The sequence below is a fragment of the Linepithema humile genome, chromosome 2 (genome assembly GCF_040581485.1).
Source record: "Linepithema humile isolate Giens D197 chromosome 2, Lhum_UNIL_v1.0, whole genome shotgun sequence".
Classification (NCBI taxonomy): Eukaryota; Metazoa; Arthropoda; class Insecta; order Hymenoptera; family Formicidae; genus Linepithema; species Linepithema humile.
In genome coordinates, this window is record NC_090129.1 from 12,870,265 (window position 1) to 12,889,994 (window position 19,730).

Genomic DNA, 19,730 nt, shown 5'->3' on the forward strand with positions numbered 1-19,730 from the left:
TAATTCGTGTCGAATGCTCCGACTTAATTAAAATATAACCCGCTAATTGATTATTGCGCTCAACTTTTATCGACTTTTCCTTTGGAGAGATTCTGTGCGACTGCCGACTCATATGCTGTCGAGAAACCCAAAGGAATTTTGTTTACGATTCGCGACTTTTCACGTGTATTATGCGTGATTGACGAAAACAATCACGCCAAATATGCTTGCCGGGAAGTGCTGCCTCTCCGGCTTCACGCGGATTATTATTGATTCCAACTGTATCCGCGGATTATAATTCGATTATCGACTGCTGTCACGAAATCGATTGAATCCGCAACAAAATTACTACGATTTTTTTAAACTATGGTATATAAAATGTATATTATAAGTATAATTATATATATAAATAAGCTTATATATATATATATATATATATATATATATATATATATATATATATATATTGTATATATAAAAGCTTATTTATTGTATATATTATAATTATATTTATGATATACATTTTATATTTCAAGATTTTATATACCATAGTTTAAAAAAATCGTAGTAATTTAATAGAATGTAATAGTATGTAGAATATATCGCAGTATATTAAAATTATTGAAAAAGAGTAAACTGTACAGAATTTTATATTTCAATTCATTGTCAGTCGAGTCGGGCCAAGAGGGTAGAGTCAGGGTGGATATATGTTGAATAGATTGATTTATTCACTGTTTTCATTTCATAAATTATTTTTCCGTGGTCACTACAAGCAAAACTTCAAAGTGTAATTTGCGCTGATAGCTAACTTGTATATGACAACGCGCTGCACACGAAATGCAGCGATTATCTATAAGGGTGCAATGTGGAAGGGATGCTTTAGCAACAATTTTAGTTAACTTTTCTTCCTTAAATATGTGTCATCCTTTAACATGACATTTTTATATTTATTTAACGACTATTACGCAACACAAGTGCGGTATAAACGATGCGTCATGCAGCGCGACGCATATAATGTGATACTGATGACTCATTTTTGAAAGATGCGATTTCGGAACATAATAAAATCATATATGGTTGAATTCAGCGTAAAAAATGCTATAACTTTTGTCATTACAAAAATTTTGAAATTCAAAAAAATAATAACAAGGGGTAGAAGTAAATTAAAAAAATTACATTTTTTGAAAATCCAACTACACAGTTATAAAGCCCATTACAAGCCATATAACTTCTACTTGAAACATTTTTTTATATCTCCTACGGTTTTGGCGATAGTTACACACAAAGAAAAAACTCGTTTTTTTCAAAAGAGTGTTTCACCCCTTAAATTTGAGTTAGGGCCGCTATAAAAAAATACGTGTCTTCTCAAATTGTATGTTTTACAACATATTTCAAGGAGAATCAAATCGGGAGGGGACACTTGTGAACGTTCCCTTTAAAGCCTTGTGTCCACGATGCTAGAACTCAATCCGAGATCTCGGTCCGAGTCCTCGAACAATAATATTTATACTTGGCTGAATATAGTTAGCGTTGTAATCGAGTTACGATTCTTTACGATGATTTTCTGATCTATGTTATAGAAAACTCATATCTTCAAACAACCACCAAGTTGGTTTATAGATATCATCAAGTGATGCACCGCTTGATTTCGAATGTTTTATTTTATTTAGATGGTCCAGATATTGTGATCTTAAATTATTAATTTTTTTTTTTTGCAATTTCAGTTGTTAGTGGTTGTCCTGTTAATTCTTTGTACTGATTACAGATTATCTGTAATTCTTGATCTCGTTTCATACGATTATGATAATCAACACTTTTTGTAACATATAAACAAGGATGTTGTTGATATAACATTAATAAAATTTTAACATTTTCCTTATTATCCATTTTTTATTATAACAGAAGTTTTTACTGAAAATCAATTTTATATATTATTATACTTTTCTTGAAAAATAATATGTATATATAGGTTATAATATATTTTTAATGTCTAATTTAATCTGCATTAAAACTAATAATAACTACTTATGTAAATCTTATTAATTATTAATCTTATTAATTTATTTTATTTAAGAATTATATTTCTCTTATTTTTTCAATTCTATAATTACTTACTAAAATATTATTTATATTATTCACAGTATCTCGTATCACTATAAGTATCTTATTTTTTGTCTTGACAAATAGTAAAAGAAACTAGTAAAATCTAATAACTCGCAATAACTCGTACCGAAAAATGGGACGCAACGCATTTTTTCGTTTGAGCTTCTTATTCGAGTTTTGCATCCAAATTCAGTGTGTACATGATCCGAGTTCTAGTAACTTTCCCTCAGTCCGAGATCTCGGACCGAGTTCTAGTATCGTGGACACAAGGCTTTAGAGTGTTGTCAGCATGTGTGTTGCTACACTTCTGCACTTCAAGATGAGAAAAATTTTTTTTATAAAGAATATTATTTTGATATACGCTATCTCTATTTGTCTCCACAACACGTTACATATACATTTTATGACTGATATTAATTATAATCAATGTGATTAATATCATCAAAGCGAGCTGACAGGTCTGAGCGCCGCCATGTTGGAAAAGGACAGACATCTTTTAGAAAAAGAAAGGAAAGAAAAAAGACGTTCTTATGCGAAAATCGACATTTCACGGGATGTAGAAAAGGACAACCATGTCGCATTTTGATGCTTCTAGTTGACAAAGGACAAACTTATATATTAGAGAAGGATGACGAACAGACGACGACGACGACCAAGGACTTACATAGATTTCGGCATATTTCGACTTTGGTAAACTTTGGCAATTAATATATTTTTTTAGAAAGCATGTACAAAAAAAGTAAAGATACTTTTATTATGTAAATCGCATGTGCTCTATCGATTGAGCCTATTATAAATTCGATCGGTCCACGCATTATTGAGATATGAAAATCTCGACTCCTATCAGCTCATGTGCTCGCGTAAAGATACACGGTCGGTCTTGCGCTGCGCGTGAACTTGGCGCGAGACACTACCGTGTCTCTTGATTAAATAAAACCCAGCTCTTAATCGCTCTGGGTTCACACTCCAATAAATAATTTTAAAAAAAGTTGGAATTAATCTTATCTAAAAAAAAAATAAAAAATTACTATTCTTAAAAAACAAAACAAAAAAAAACTTGTAACAAAACTATAAACAAAAATATTTGTAACAACTTTTTTTTATCTAAACATATAAATATCAACTCCAAAATCCATATTCTTAAAATATTTATAAAAAAAGAATAATTATTAACTCTAAAATAACTCATCATTAAATGAATATAAATCTCTTTAATCTCAATATATATGAATAAATACCGACCAGAACGAGGTGCGTCTTTTATATCAAAATTTCCATCCCGAAATTGGCGAAACCAATTCGCTGCTGTATGTCTAGTCAAAGCATCCTCTCCATAAACATGACAAATTTTTTCTTTGGCTTGTGCAGCGTTTTTTCCTTTTTTATAATAAAAAAGTAAAATGTGTCGAAAATGTTCCTGATTTTCACTTATTTCCAAATTTAATTAAATGCACCAATATCGTTCAAATATATGATAACTCTATTTTAAAATGTTTTATGAAATAACACCTTTCCAAAAATAAATAACCTAATATGTCACAAAATAGCGCTATGTCAAAAATCGATCAGATCTCCATCTATCAGCAATTCGTAAAAAGACTTTTTCCCTAAGCCAAATCTTCTATTTATTGTAGAATTTATTTTCAAATTGTATTACCATAGTAAATACCATAATAAAATAAGAATTAAACAATATATGTACTTGGATATACTTACAATAATAAAATAATATATTTCAATATATAATTTGTATTACTTACTGAACATTAATACTGACAGGTTGCCAAGTTTTCGTAATAGTCCACTGTGAATAAGGCATTTCGGCGATGTCGATGACACATTCCTTATTTTCATTCATTTCTGTTATGTTACAATTTTCTTAACAATAGACGTAGCACGATTTTATTAATATCTTTCTCTATTCTCTTCTAAAGTTCAATCAGCGTATATTTCCACAAACAATTTCGATAACCATGTTTTACATCATATAATTAAATACATCTATTTAATTATCTGATGTAAACAATTTTGATAAACAAAAAATGATTGAAAAATTAATAAAAATTTCTTTACAAAGAAATAGGTTGTAAAGAAAATTATATATTGCAGGAAATAATTGAAAAATCTATTATAAAAATTAATCATAAAATTTATTTACTATCAAATGTCTTGCAAAATATAAATGAATTAAAAAAAATTGACAGAAGTTTGTTCAGCCAAATAAAATTCACAATCTTTAACAAAAATTCTGTAGTTTTTAAAAATCAGTCCTTATTTGAACAATTGCTCGTATATTAAAAATATATAGAAACAAGTTGACTTATACTCTCAAGTCAAAATTAAAAATTGGATGCTTATAAATCTTATTTCCATCTAATAAAAATGAGAAATAGATTGTTTTCGCGTATAATTCCAGCTTATAATATTACAAGATACAATCTTAATAACCTTGTTTTAATACACGTGTTTTTTACAAGTTAGCAAATATAATATACAATCGAAGAATATTCTTGTACGTGAAAAGTGGAACAATCAAACGCGGATTACAGAACAATGTCTTTTGCTGCGGTACACGTTGGATCCACACTGACAATCATGGAAAAAGCCCTCTATAACTTATGCGCTTATTGTTTCTATCCCGCGTCTAATCTTTGCTTGCATAGGCCGGAGAAATAACAGGCAGCGATGTAGACTGTAGTTATTCGCACCTGTGTGCGACGATTTGACACACCTGACACGAACTGCATTCATTGTCGCTCGTAACAAAGGGGTACTCAACTCACGCGTTTACGCCATTTACGATTTATTTACTTGTTGGTGTTTTTTATCTAAAAATAACACGTGTAACATGGATTTTTCATTATTTTTGACTCTTATCATCTGAAATATTAAAATATTATTTAGAATAAAATTTAAGTTTTGTACAATAAAAAATTTGTAAATTAAATAACTGCTATATTTATTTATTTTAATTATGATGTTTTCTGTGACAAAATTGAATGTAAATAATCATAAAAGCGTTAAATAGATTTCTAAATGCGCATTTATATGAGAAAGAAAATGAACGTTTTAGTGACAATTTTTAGCATTAATTGTACACTGAGTACACATGGTTTTAATACTCGATAAAAATTGCACCGGTGATGATAACCGCTTCGAATACGCGAAAGACATCACCTGCCAACTCTCAAGATTAGACGTACATGGGTTTTTGTGCTGTTTACTCAATGCCTAACGAGCTGTTATATATATCAAAGGAGAGCGTTCATCCATCATACTTTTCACCCTTACTTATCAAAGATTCACCTGTAGTTCGCAAAACTGATAAACACTTGATGTCTACGCAAATGTCGCCCATAATTCCGATACGCAAGATCTTTAAAAATGATTCAATAAATCTTGACTATAAATGATAATATTATGATTCGCAGCGTGAAACGTAATTAGTTACTGATTTTTTCGAAATAGAAATAGCTATCAAAAAATCAAATTTATGTTAATTCTAAAAATTGAAAAATAAGATATAACTTTTGTAACTATAATCATTTAGTTAATCAGAAAATTATTAAGAATGATAAAGAAACCGAAATATCCTCATTCATACAAAAAGATTACTTGTATTAAAAAAAAAAAAATTGGAAAATCAAGCTTATTAATACCATAACTTCTTTTTACACAAAATAATTTTGCATTAATGTAATTCAGATTCTACATTTTCACGCAACGATAGTTTTTTTTAATTACAAAAACAATATCCGCAGTAATAGTTATAGTTTCTGCTACATTTCACGGGCGATGTTGAGCCGGGTGATTCTCATCATTAAAATGGATCACCCGGTATGTATGCATGACAGTACTGTGCCATCTTTGTTTCTATCTCTCACAAGCATTTTCCCTTCTCGGGACGATGCACGTGGACTGTCTTGTCTTCCTGACAAGCTGTGCAAACGGAATTTTTCCATTGTTGCGCCATACTTACCACCTTCTGTTCGGTGCATGGCACAGGTATACGCACATACTTTCTGCATGCAAATGCATGCTGCGGTTTGTCTTGCAAACCACGACCTACTTTAAATTCTCTCTTTGTATTATGCAAGTAAAAACCAATAGATTCACGTTTACAGTTACACAATTGCCGTTAAACAATTGTTGTTTAACAATTGTTGTTTAAGAAGGCAACTCATTATAATGTCAACTATATTAAAATGACATATTGGTTGATCATGTTACTATGTTTTATTGGTGGTAAATGATCCATAATAAAAAAAGTCACGAAACGTCTAAAATATGTGTTTTGTATCGAAATTATCAAAAGTTCGAAATTGCATTTTTGTATCTTTACGAATATCCGATTAATCACTAAAATATATTAATGACTACACGTCACCCTTAATCGGGTTTAATAACATCCGTAGTTATGAAACTGGCCAATCACAGTCATTCCATTTTTTAGAGGGATAGCTGTGATTGGCCAGTTTCATAACTATGGATGTTACTACCCAATTAAAATTAACGTGTAAACGTAGTAAATTCATATCGTGAACAGTTGTCATTGCGAAGATTTTAATAGTAAAATGTACATATTTTATATTTCATTGTAATTAAAAATTCTTTTAATGTGTACCGCGCGCTTGTGTGTGTTCAGTCTTCTCTTAAAAAAGGCATGTTACCGATATATTTCGATAGTATCGAGGTTCATTGTTGCCATTTTTCCGCGATGCCAATTGATTTTTTCATTGCACTCAGTTCGTATCATAAGCGTCTGTCAAGTTGCACACTTTGACAGTTCATATTTTAAGGTTAATTAAACGAATTAAAAAAAGTAAACGCGCTACACGCGTAGCTTGTGTGTTAGTATTAGATAAAAAAGCGAATAGAATTGTTTACTTTTTATTACGCTCTCTTACCATTTTACTTTGGTTTGTTTAAAAATTCGTTATTTACAGAAAACTTCTTTCTTTATCGATTTACGTTTTACGTGTAATAATATATATATATATAGAAAATAATTCCCGATGAAAGAATATGATAAAAATATATTTTTTAATATAAAATAAATAAAACACGATAAAAGATACTGAACTAAGTTATTTGTCACTAAAATTAATAATTATTTTATCTCAGTAGACACTTGATTTTTGCCTCCAACATCATTTTGACATAACGCAGTTTCAGATATGATGTGTAATAAATAAAAATTTTATCCTCGAGTTGTAACATAAGAAATTTGCACGTACGAATCAAAATTGTATTGTGTTCTCACAACTAAAAGTAGCATACATTTTTTCACAATCGTGTTTTCACAGTCAATCTTTTCCGCGCATGTACAGATTCTTAAGAGTTACTGCTACAAATGCACAAAGGATAAAATACTCGACCGCATTTTGCGTCGATCGAACTCCATTACTTTTTAACAATAATCGCAGCGGTATCATAGACCGTTTATCAGCGTGTGTAGCCGCAATTGCGAGAGCGCGATCTTGCGTTATCATGTAGAATCGTTGAGATACTCAGACGCATTTACAGTAAAATAGTAATCGCCAACGTGCAGCTATCACTCGAATAAATCAGGTCTATTTCAATTCGCATTTATCTACAAACCTGTCTACATCAAGGACCGTTATCTCAAAAATGTAATTACCATTATTAACTATGAAAAACAAGTATGTACAAAACACATATTCATCGACATTCTTGAATATTGCGAAAGAATATTATCCAAAGAAACAGCTCGTGATTAAGTTTTAAACTAAACTTTGAACAGTCCAATAGCGCAACATAAATTTCTGATTAAAGATCATTATCAATCGTTGCTTATTACATAAATTTCCATTACTCTTAGAATATTCATTGTAAGTTGTAATATTATTTGATAATATAGCCAAAATAAGAGAAGTAATGTTAAGAGAAGTGTATGTTATGATAATAAAAAGATGAATTTAAATTATTTAATTTTATCGTCGTATTTTAGTGAAACAAACGTTTCGTTTGTTTACAAAAATGTGTGAAAATAAATGCTTCGGCATTACTAAGAAAGTGATACATTCGAGTTCAAAAATATATTATTTTACGCGAAAAACATAGCCTATATTCTCACCATACTCGCAGCTAAATCTCTATAATTCTAACCTTATTTATTCAATAAGAACACATTTGAAACATAAACAAATGCAAGATAAGAATTAAAAATACGAGTCTATATATTACAAGGTTTAATATCTACAAGCAGGGTCGGAGACTTCTTTATGGAAGGTGTGGAGTACTCCACACCTCGATTCCTTGAAGGTATGGAATTCCACACTCCGAACATGGTGTATTTAAAATATATTCTCACATAAAATATTTAGACCCGTCTATGACAATAGTTGTCAGTAGAATATAAACAATAATATTGTTCATCATATTATTAATGGCTGCTGAATAAATTTCAGATTGGCCAATTACGGCTTGTAATGCTCGTATCAGATGACGCATTGAAGATTAAGATTAAAATTTGACCATCAGAATAAAGAACTTTTAATTTCTTTTATTTCGATTGGTCAAATTTCAATTTTTAATCTTTAATCTTCAATCTTCAATGCGTCGTCTGATACGGGCTTAACACCAGTTGCGCTTCTCTGATTATCTAGGACTCTATAGTTAATCCTAAAAGATATGTCTACACATTGGCCGGTATTCATAGTCCGTTCTTATATCCAAGATTGTCTTAAGCATGGACTTAAGATGCCATCTACATTCATAATCATAAATTAAGATTTCTTTAAGCATCGCCTTAAGCTTTACCTTCATTAAGGGCGGTATTCATAGTCCGTTCTTATATTCAAAATCGTCTTAAGCACTTATATTTGCTCTCTTCGTCACACATAGATTGTGTCTGACGAAGAGAGCGAATATAAGTTTGTACTTAAGACGATTTTGAATATAAGAACGGACTATGAATACCGGCCTAAGATGATCTTTTTTTGTTATAATTCATAGTAATGTCAGAGAGAAGCCTGAGAGACGCCACGGCCAGGTTTTACGTGATCCGCGAAAGCGATACGCCACCTGTGGACCTAAAATGTGGACATTGGAACTACGTAGCCATGTGCACAATTTTTGGTTTCGTTCCGTGCTATGTCCACGAAAGATCGATAATACAGAGTAATGTGCACATTGATGTATATATAATGTATATAAAATAAATTTTTAGTCTAAACACATGCACATTCATTATTTATTTTTATGTTAAAGCTTTATTTGTAATAAATTGTAAATAAGAACAAAAGTATCAAACGTTGAAGCAATCAGGCACAGATTTAATCAAATAATGCTTTTATTAATTAATTTTTTGTTAAGTATAGTTAAAAATTATCTGATTTATGTCGTGTTTGATGTCATTTTAATCGCAAAATTCTTATTAATTCATAAAAATTATTTTCAAACCGATAAAATGCGAAATAAAGGTTTTACTTTTCACTTTATAAAATGTTTACATTCGTGACTTGAGGGATGGGGAAGTCCATTGTAAGAGAGTTCGGAACTCTTCTTTGATGATAGGTCATCTTGCTCGCTCTTCACTCGCGGTCTCGCTCACGATTCTCCGGCCAGCTTAGACGATAGCAGGAGCGAGCGAGACGATGATGAGTGCGAGCGAGACAATAGCAGGAGCGAGCGAGACGATGATGGGAGCGAGCGAGAGGGAAATAGCAGCGTACAATGAATAGCCAGATCCTCGAGCTTCTTTGCACGCTACTATTTTTATCTCACTTGCTCTTATGATTGTTTCACTCACTCACTCTTATGCTCATCTCGTTCGCTGTCAAGCCCGTCGCTGGCAAGCGGCTGGTGAGAAGACAGTTCATGATAGATAGATAAATGTGATGATAGATAAATTTTTTTAAAGAATATATATTGTATGAGTTAATTATTTTAGAGTTATATATATATAAATTTTTGTTATAGATATTTTTTTTATTTGTTTATGTAATTCTTCGATAATTAATCAAAGGAGTTTGAAATTAAATATTAGGAGTTTTAACTTTATTAATATTAATTATAATGTTTTATTTTTTACCACACACACACACACACACACACACACACACACATGAATAAAATCTTTGATAAATATTATAAGATTGCACTCTTTAAATAAAATATTTTTTAAATTTTTATTAATTATTTTATTTTACTAACATTATTAGGATCGCAATCCATTCCATAATATCCATTTTCTTACATATTTTTAAGACAAGTTTTTTTAAGACAAGTATTTTTAAGACAGTCTTATCTTTAATACATTTTATTTACTCATCTATATCTCTTACTATATCTCATCATTTTTCATTATCAAATACTGACATAATAATATTTATTGTTTACATTAATTTTGTATCACTAATACATTTAGATAACAATTTTACTAATAATAGTTAATATCGAAGAATATATTTTAAAAACAATGTGGAAATAATAATTTTCTATTAGCTCTTATTTAATTTATTGAATGTCTGTCTTAACACAATTTTTTATTATTATTATTATTACCATATAATTTAAAAAGACTAAGTAATTTTTTAATATAAATTTATGAATTTATTATAAAACATATCCACAGTAATAATTTCGTTTCAAAATAATTAAAGTCCAAAAAACATTAACATATTAAACTATTCAAATACCTCAATAAATATTCATCTTATACCTTCAAAAAATAGTTATTTCATATTCCACCATAACAATTAATGCTAATCTTCTAAAATATATTCAAAATTAAAAGCTGAAACAAATTCTGCCACAAATAAATTCTAATTTAAAACATCAAAAATATGTACTATTAATAATATCAATACTATATATAAATACTAAATATCTATCAGAAAGAAAGAAAAGGAATCAAAATAAGGATATATTGGATACAGATCAGAGGTTCCGAAATAATAATACAAATACCCAGCTTGGCAAAAAAATGATTTTTAAAGAAATTGCGCTACTTAGAATATAATCAGAAGAAATAAAAAACTTAATAAATTTTTTTTGCGAAGCCGGGCATTAGTCTCATGTAAAGTTTGTGGACAAAATGTTTATTTAGTTTACTGTAACATTAACATGTTTTCATTTATGCTGTAATATGAAAATTTATATTATTTGGAAAGAACATTTTTTTTAAACAAGAAGGCCATTGTTTTACATGTATGTACACATATTTATTTATATTGAGCAGAATTAAACTTTTGAACGTAGAACTTATTTTCAAAAAATGTTTGAAAGGATAAAAATGATGTTTTAATATAAAAAAGAAATTTTATTTATTTTTACTTATATTGCCGTTAATGAGCATGACGTAAAGACCGCAATCACAGTTGAAATAATTGCATAAATCTTAGACTAACAGGTCTTATCACGGGGAAATCTACGATGTAGGTTTCCTTCTTTTAACTGAAAGTATCAGTTATATTTTTGACGTCTTTTCTTCTATATTTATGTCTCAGGACGTCTGTTTTATTGCGAGTGATTTATAAAAATCACAATCTTACTTGATTAGATTTTGTTATTCTGTGTATATCTGTGTGTATGATACGCATGTGTACCTTATTTTTTAATTGTAGAATACCAAGTGGCAATATATTATTTGCTTACTTAATAAACATATTACAGAATTAAGATACTTCCTAAAATCATTATTGCATTTTGCATCTTATTTCGTATCATTGGTAACAAGAAAATACATGATTTTACAATTTCGTAGCATGACCATATTAAGACTCATTATTAATTCCGTGATAAGACCTGCTAGTCTACGATTTATGCAATTATTTCAACTGTGAATGCGATCTTCTACATGAAATTGAAAAAATCATGTTTCTTTTTCTTATTACTAAAAAGTCATACTCGCTGCAAAGTAACAATTTGCTAACATTTACAACAATCGAGAAATTATGAATATTATGATGCAATATAGCAAAAGTATTTCCATAATAAAGAAACGATAAGATGCAACGGAACAATAATAAATTAAAGGAAGTATATATCCTTAATATTGTTATACAATTAATACGTAAAAAATGTTTAAATTTCTTATTTATAAAAAATTTTCTGCGTTCTACATTGTACTGCTTTGTATTGCTTACCTTTGTTCGCTAATATATTGCTACCTTTTATTTCAACTTTTAACTTTTTATATTGCACTCAATTATTATTTCTTTTATTTTTCCGTTATACATATGATGTTTTTCTTTACTCATATTCTCTTTGTATTTTCTTGAAGAATGGTGCTCAAAATTAACTTCTTTCTGGCTTTCATGCTACAATCATGTTTTCATTTCTTATTTGTTCAATAAATTATTCATTTTTCTGGGATTTTTTTTATATTCCCTCTTTTTGTAGCACGATTGTTATATCTCGTGCGTGAGTACAATTTAACTTTGATCATGTATTTCAACGCTTGCAGCCGATGATTGTAGCATGCATTATTTTTATCTAGCCATTCAGAATATTTTTTATTTGTTGCATTTATACATGCATTTGTTATTTTATCTAAAATTTGTTTAGACGCCCAATAATGTTGCCATATATGATTGAATGTCATTAATTGTATTTGAACTATTTTTATAAACAAATCTGTCGGTCGTACTAATTTCGTTACTCTAGGAGCATTTTCGTCTGCGTTTGGATATTCTCGAAATTCTATATACATTTCATTTTCCGTAGCATTATCCATTGGCGTTTTCATCATACAATTACGGCAATTGTCGCACTTGGTTTTTGCAAAATTTCGTCGTGCTATATATCCAGCAAAAAATGTAATAGCATTTTCATCATATATATTAAGTGTATCATCTTCTTCTCCATCTTCCATATTATCATATTCTTCAAAAATTTGTATATCCTCCATAAATGATTCGTCTTCGGAATTAACATCACATTGCACAACGGTATGACTTGCGTTTAATGAATTTTCTAATTTTTTAACTAGATGAGTCGGTGAATTAATTAGTAATTCAGCTTCTGGGCATTGAACATTGCCTTTATCGCTTATTGTGGGGATGTATCCCGTAGATATTATATGTCTCAAAGAGAGTCGAACCATTCTTGCTGTAGGATTGGGATTAAATCCTCCACGTTGTCTTAATTTAGAGAATAAATGTTCGACTGAGTCTTGATTACATAATCCTGTAGCTAGTTCAAATTCTTCATAGCGTCTTGTAATTTCTTTGTATAATCCAAGAATAGCTTGTACAGTTAAATTGAAGCCTTTCAAACAAGGAATTGTCGATAATCTGTCTGGCGATATAGACCATCTTGAGCATCATTCGACAAAATCTGTTAATAACATTTCTATATCAGGATTTTTGGAGGACAATGGTCGTTTTCCACCATATATGATTTTAAGACTGTAAGAATTGCAAGCATCTATAACTTTATTCAGATTTTCTGTAAAATCAGCCGTTGCATCCCATGTATTTGTTTGTAACAGTTTTCCATGTCCAGCAGTTCTTATTGCGGCTGCAAACGTATGACTGAATAATTGGAAAGCTCTTTTGACATTCATCGTTTCGAAAGTATTGGGATGAATATGTGCTTCCGTAATATGAGATAATAAATTAGAACCTCCTTTAGTAGCGTCATCAATAGACCATGTCAATTCAAAATCGGAAAATGATGCGATTATTTTTCCATCGCGATACAGATGTTTGTGTTTTCTCAGCAAACTCGCCAATCTTTTCACTAAATGTGGAAAATCAAACGATGCATAATATTTCTTTCCATTATGTATAAAAAATGGTTTATCCGAATGCACGCCAAGTTTTACATAAGCACTCTGGTTACTTGAGCCTTGATCGCATGTTACGAATTGCACATCAGCGCCCGTTTTACTCAATCTATCTAAACATTCTTTTAATAAAAATATAATTTCTTTGGCTTTCATACCTGTGCCAGCAAGGAAATATGCTAATGGTTGACGCCATGAATGACGCGCGTTAATGCTGTCCAAACAAAATACAAATACGTGTTTTGCAATCTCATTTTTTTTTCCTAGAGGTCCTAAATCAACAAGCCCTTCTATTTCATCCAATTTTAGTGAATATTCTTCATATGACTTAATCGTCATTTCGTCCCATTTCAAAGCGCATAATCTTTCTTCCACAGGTAGTTTGGAAATTTTCTCTTGTAATTTACGAAATATAAATTCGCAAAATCCTGGCATCATATTATATTCTTCGTGCCATCTTTGAATTGTTCGTTCACCAGGAAAATTGCAACCTGCCTTTCGTAAACCACGCAGTGCAGAAGCTGAATAATAATAAAGTTGCTGTGATATATTTTTTTCCTCTTCCGTATATGATGCATTTGGCGTATGTAATTGCAAATTTATCATTGCCTTCGCAACGGGATGTAATTTATTCTTATCCATCAATTCTTGTATAATCTTTTTATTACTTTTCTTATTAGTATTATTGCGCTTTTTGGGTATTCGTCGAATGTATCTTTGTAAACGGAATTTTAACGTTTTTACCGTTCGACGCAGACGAATATTTTCATTTTTTAAAGAATTAATTATCATTTGTAAGTCATTGTCTTCATTTCTTATTTTTTTATTTGTACTTATTTCTATTCCATTTTCATTCATGTTTTCATTTTCTTTTTCATTAGTTTGCGCTGATCTTTTTTCGCAGATTGGCGGTTCTAACTCTAACCATTCCATAGCATCCTCTTCCGATGTCATTTGAAAATCTAATTGCGGTGACCGATAGGTTCTCAATGGTGGCCATTGAAATAATTGTTTCATCGTTTCATCGTTTCCATCGTTTTCAATATTTTCGAATGTTATTGGCCTTATTGTGTTTTCACATTTTTCTTGTGCTCCCGTTATATTAATTATATTTGCAGAATTTCTTGTTGTGTTAACAGTCATCGCAATAGGCATGCTCTCCATGTCTACATCTTCATTGCTTTCCTTTGGCGAGGCAATATTTCTGAAAGGAAGAGGTACTGAACCGCGTTTTAATACTTTCTTACCTTCCCTTTCTATAAAGGAATCTTCACTGAAGTGATCTGCACACAAACCGGCACGACGGATTGAACTCGCAGACCATTTGTTTAATTTAGTATTTCCTGAAACAGAATCAATGCAAACGATTATTTATAAATCTTTCGAAAGAAAGAAAAAGATAAAATGTTAAGGAGAAAATTTTGCGATGACTGAAAAATTGTCTGGGTTTGTTTGATCTAACATTACTTTTAAAGAGTTATTCTACTTTGATTAGCCTGAAAAGTATTGATTTTTTGAACATACATTACGGAAAAAATAAAATTTCAATTTATTTCAAATTTGACATATTTTTAGAATACATATTAAAATAAATATAATTTCTAAAATAAATTTTTTTAGAAAAACCTCACTTCATACGATTTATGATAACTCATTACAATATCAATATTTTGTTAACAATAAAATGTTATAACATTTTACACATGCGTACTTTAATATGTATTCAAACAATGAGCCAAGTTTTAAATAAATTGCATTTTTATTTTTTCCACAATTTAAGTTTAAAGAAACAATACTTTTCAGGCTGTCAATTCATTTCATTGTAAATTTTAATTTTAATACTTTAATACACAATTTTAATACTTTATACGAATAACATGTGTAATTTGAACAAAAATCACAATTGTAAAACGTATTTGTACGCGTTTCATTAATGATGTTATGTTCAAAAGTATTATAATGCTTGTTTTATTATTCGAAAAATGAATGCACACACATACAAGTCTTGAATAATTTTCAGATACAAAAAAAATTACTTGTTAAGATTACATTACATTATTTTATTTACACAATATTTACATATTATATTTACAAGATGACTTTGTGTGCTCTCTTTCGCAGATTATTATTGGAAATCTCGACTTTAATTGCATCGCAGGTTTCACATAAATTATCAGTTAAAAAGCCTCATACCCGATATCTAATAGACCAAAATTAAAAGAAGCCATAAAAGTTAATCAAAAACATAGATTACTGATAATTTAAAACTCATAATTTAAAAGATGTTTTTTTTAAAATATTTTTTGATTTTGTAACAAATAGATTTGTAACGAAATCACTTGCTTTTACGTGAGAATTTCACGACAAATATAATTTCCATTTTTATTGAAACAGCACTATATAGATATATAAAAAATTACTATATACAGTAAGTATAAGTTAAATTAAAATCAGTGACAGACATCTCGTATAAGGTGACATCGTACTGTCACCTTATAAGCTGATAAAATAGTATTACTGTGTTTCGAATTATAGTCTCCTTTAATTTTTCATGTTTTCATATTTTCCTACAATTATAGCGCGTAACTTTTACAGCGCATTTTATCTTTATAAGATTTTTAAACATGAAAATTTCTCTTACAAATATAATGTTCCAAATAAATGTACACACTATATAAAAATAAATACAAAAAATGTAAGAAACTTACCGCTATTGCATATCCATAGTTTCAGTCTTGCATCCGTGCTCGATGGAAAACGAAATAAATGCGCACCCGTGGAAAATCGATCATTGTGGCAATATCTATACGCGCACTTATCATACACATTTATTTTTTCACGATTCATCGTAGTTTTTATTGTTTTCCGTTAATATATTAATATTTATATTATTACTATATTATATACTTTATTATAATAAAAATTTTTATTCGTGCTTGTAAAAAATATTTTTTATTTAAAAGCAACTTTCCTATCTATGTATAAAGTTTGATTACTAAATATGCAATAAGAATACTAAACTGAAAAATGTGGTAATAATAAACAAGAAAAATAAATAAAAATTAAAATTATTAAAACCACTCTCCAGAAATAAAATAATAAAAATATTTAAACTAATAAAGTGAATTAGCTTAAACTATACGTATTACAAGTACTAATTAAACATAAAATAAAATAAGATTAGAAAAATGAAAAATATGGTAATAAAAACAAAAACGAGAAAAAAAATTAAAGGTTTTTAATACCACTAAAGAAATAAAAAAAAACGTATATTTACTATGCAAATGCATAGAATTATTAATTAGCCGATTATCAATAGTGTAACAATATCATGAATTGATATCAGCTAATTTAATTGAGACAGTGTCTTCGATAATAAAGAATCGAATAAGTTTTTATCACCGAATATTTTATCAGCAATTACACGATTACGTGTAGAATAATTACGCACAGAATCGCAGCGAATCGTACAAGCTGTAGCAAATGCCTCAAATGGAAAGACACTTTCGATTATTGTCATCTATTGCCTCGTAAAATGAGAATGTAAGGAAAAAAAGAGAAGAAAAAACAAAACAAATAGAGACGGACATAAAGGCGCAGAGATGAGCATAGAGATACGCGCATCGATCTAGCCCATGTTGCGATCGATGGGAGGAGCCACTCAAAGAGGGGAAAAGAAGGGGTAGCGACCACGCGACACGGGATCAGTTTAGATTTGGTCAGCGTGAGATGGATACAACAGTAAGTAAAAATATAATTATATAATTATTATTAGAAGTTAATGCGTGATTAATCACACGAAATGTCTGTTCCTCGTTTTAAGATGTTTATGAGTGTGTGATTTTTTTGTGTGTGCATTATTTGTCACACTGGTTAGAAGTATGATGAATGATGTATGATGTATGATATGTGTTCACGTATTAACTTCTAACAATGTTATAAAATTGGCATAGTAAAGTATTTTTTAACAATTTTTCTTTTTCAGCTAGCATCGACAGTACTGACGACGGCGCCGACGATGACAACGACGGCGCCGACGATGACAACGGCGCCGACGACGATAACGACGGCGTCGACATTGACATCGACATCGACATCGACAGCACCGATGGCAACGGCGGCGATGGACACGGCATCGACAGCACCGACGGCAACGACGACTTCGGCGGCGCCGATGGACACGGCAACGACGACTTCGGCGGCGCCGATGGACACGGCAACGACGATTTCGGCGGCGCCGATGGACACGGCAACGACGACGTCGGCGGCGACACCGATGGCAACGGCGATGTCGACAAATATTACATTAAATGTAAGTACAAATTTTGTATTACATATTTAACAAATATTTTACTCTTTATGTTGATATGTTTGTCTTATTAATAATTAATATTTCAGATGGAACAATTGGGACAACTAATAGCGGCTGTTACGGCCAGTGCTGCCAGTCGGGCCGGGTAGCCCCTCCAACGGCTAGGCCGCGCGCACGGTAACCATGGTAACCACAGTAACGTGTTGTGGGTGCAGTTTTGGCACAATCCCAGTGAACAGACAGATACTGGTAAGGTTTTTGGCAGTTTTCCTTACCCTTGCAACAAATGTTGTTATTCTTAATAATTTCTGCCAAATAAAGTATTTCTTTATAATTATACAAGAATGTTTTTTTACAATTATTCTCATCCTATTCCTTTTTTTAAATAATTATTTTTATCCTATCTTATTCTTCATAAATTTAGTCTTCAATCTGTGTTATCAAAAAAATCAAAATTTAGATTTATATTTACTGGGATCCGCACGCTTACAATACGTTACTGGGCATAGCCTGGTTTTTGGAAGGGACTGGAGGGGCAACCCGGCCCGACTGGCAGCACTGGTTACGGCCGCAAGAGGACGAGGAAGAGGAGGAAGAGGAGAAAGAGGAGGAAGAAGAGGAAGAGGAACAAGAGGAGGAAGAGGAAGAGGCCGAGGCAGAGGAAGAGGAGGAGGGAAACAAATAAACTATAATTTTTATACAACTAATTAATTTTGTCATAAAATTATATAATATATATATATATATATATAAAATAAAAAGAATATTAAAAAAATTTCAATTTCAATGTACAAATCCTTTAATACACACACACACAGGCCGCTTATCAGCCTATACGAGCGAAACAATCATAAGAGCGAGTGAGATAAAAATAGTAGCGTGCAAAGAAGCTCGAGGATCTGGCTATTCATTGTACGCTGCTATTTCCCTCTCGCTCGCTCCCATCATCGTCTCGCTCGCTCCTGCTATTGTCTCGCTCGCACTCATCATCGTCTCGCTCGCTCCTGCTATCGTCTAAGCTGGCCGGAGAATCGTGAGCGAGACCGCGAGTGAAGAGCGAGCAAGATGACCTATCATCAAAGAAGAGTTCCGAACTCTCTTACAATGGACTTCCCCATCCCTCAAGTCACGAATGTAAACATTTTATAAAGTGAAAAGTAAAACCTTTATTTCGCATTTTATCGGTTTGAAAATAATTTTTATGAATTAATAAGAATTTTGCGATTAAAATGACATCAAACACGACATAAATCAGATAATTTTTAACTATACTTAACAAAAAATTAATTAATAAAAGCATTATTTGATTAAATCTGTGCCTGATTGCTTCAACGTTTGATACTTTTGTTCTTATTTACAATTTATTACAAATAAAGCTTTAACATAAAAATAAATAATGAATGTGCATGTGTTTAGACTAAAAATTTATTTTATATACATTATATATACATCAATGTGCACATTACTCTGTATTATCGATCTTTCGTGGACATAGCACGGAACGAAACCAAAAATTGTGCACATGGCTACGTAGTTCCAATGTCCACATTTTAGGTCCACAGGTGGCGTATCGCTTTCGCG

General features: G+C 30.7%; 3 protein-coding genes across 3 annotated transcripts; 1 reads left to right on the forward strand and 2 right to left on the reverse strand.

The window, feature by feature from the left end:
• Positions 1-12,285: 12,285 nt before the first annotated feature.
• LOC136997624 (uncharacterized) lies at positions 12,286-13,475 on the reverse strand. Its single transcript, XM_067348497.1, has one exon. The coding sequence runs from the start codon at positions 13,151-13,153 to the stop codon at positions 12,410-12,412; it is 744 nt and encodes a 247-aa protein (XP_067204598.1). The 5' UTR covers positions 13,154-13,475; the 3' UTR covers positions 12,286-12,409.
• On the reverse strand, positions 13,373-15,196 carry LOC136997830 (uncharacterized; the record flags this gene model as incomplete). The annotated part of the gene is made up of 1 exon (XM_067349228.1): positions 13,373-15,196. A coding segment is annotated over one exon (1,824 nt), but the record flags the coding sequence as incomplete, so codon positions are not given.
• Positions 15,197-16,881: 1,685 nt separating this feature from the next.
• On the forward strand, positions 16,882-18,494 carry LOC136997626 (uncharacterized). The gene is made up of 3 exons (XM_067348500.1): positions 16,882-17,578; positions 17,823-18,149; positions 18,236-18,494. Exons 1-3 carry the CDS (start codon positions 17,567-17,569, stop codon positions 18,296-18,298), a joined length of 402 nt encoding a protein of 133 aa, XP_067204601.1. The 5' UTR covers positions 16,882-17,566; the 3' UTR covers positions 18,299-18,494.
• The last annotated feature ends 1,236 nt before the right edge of the window (positions 18,495-19,730 follow it).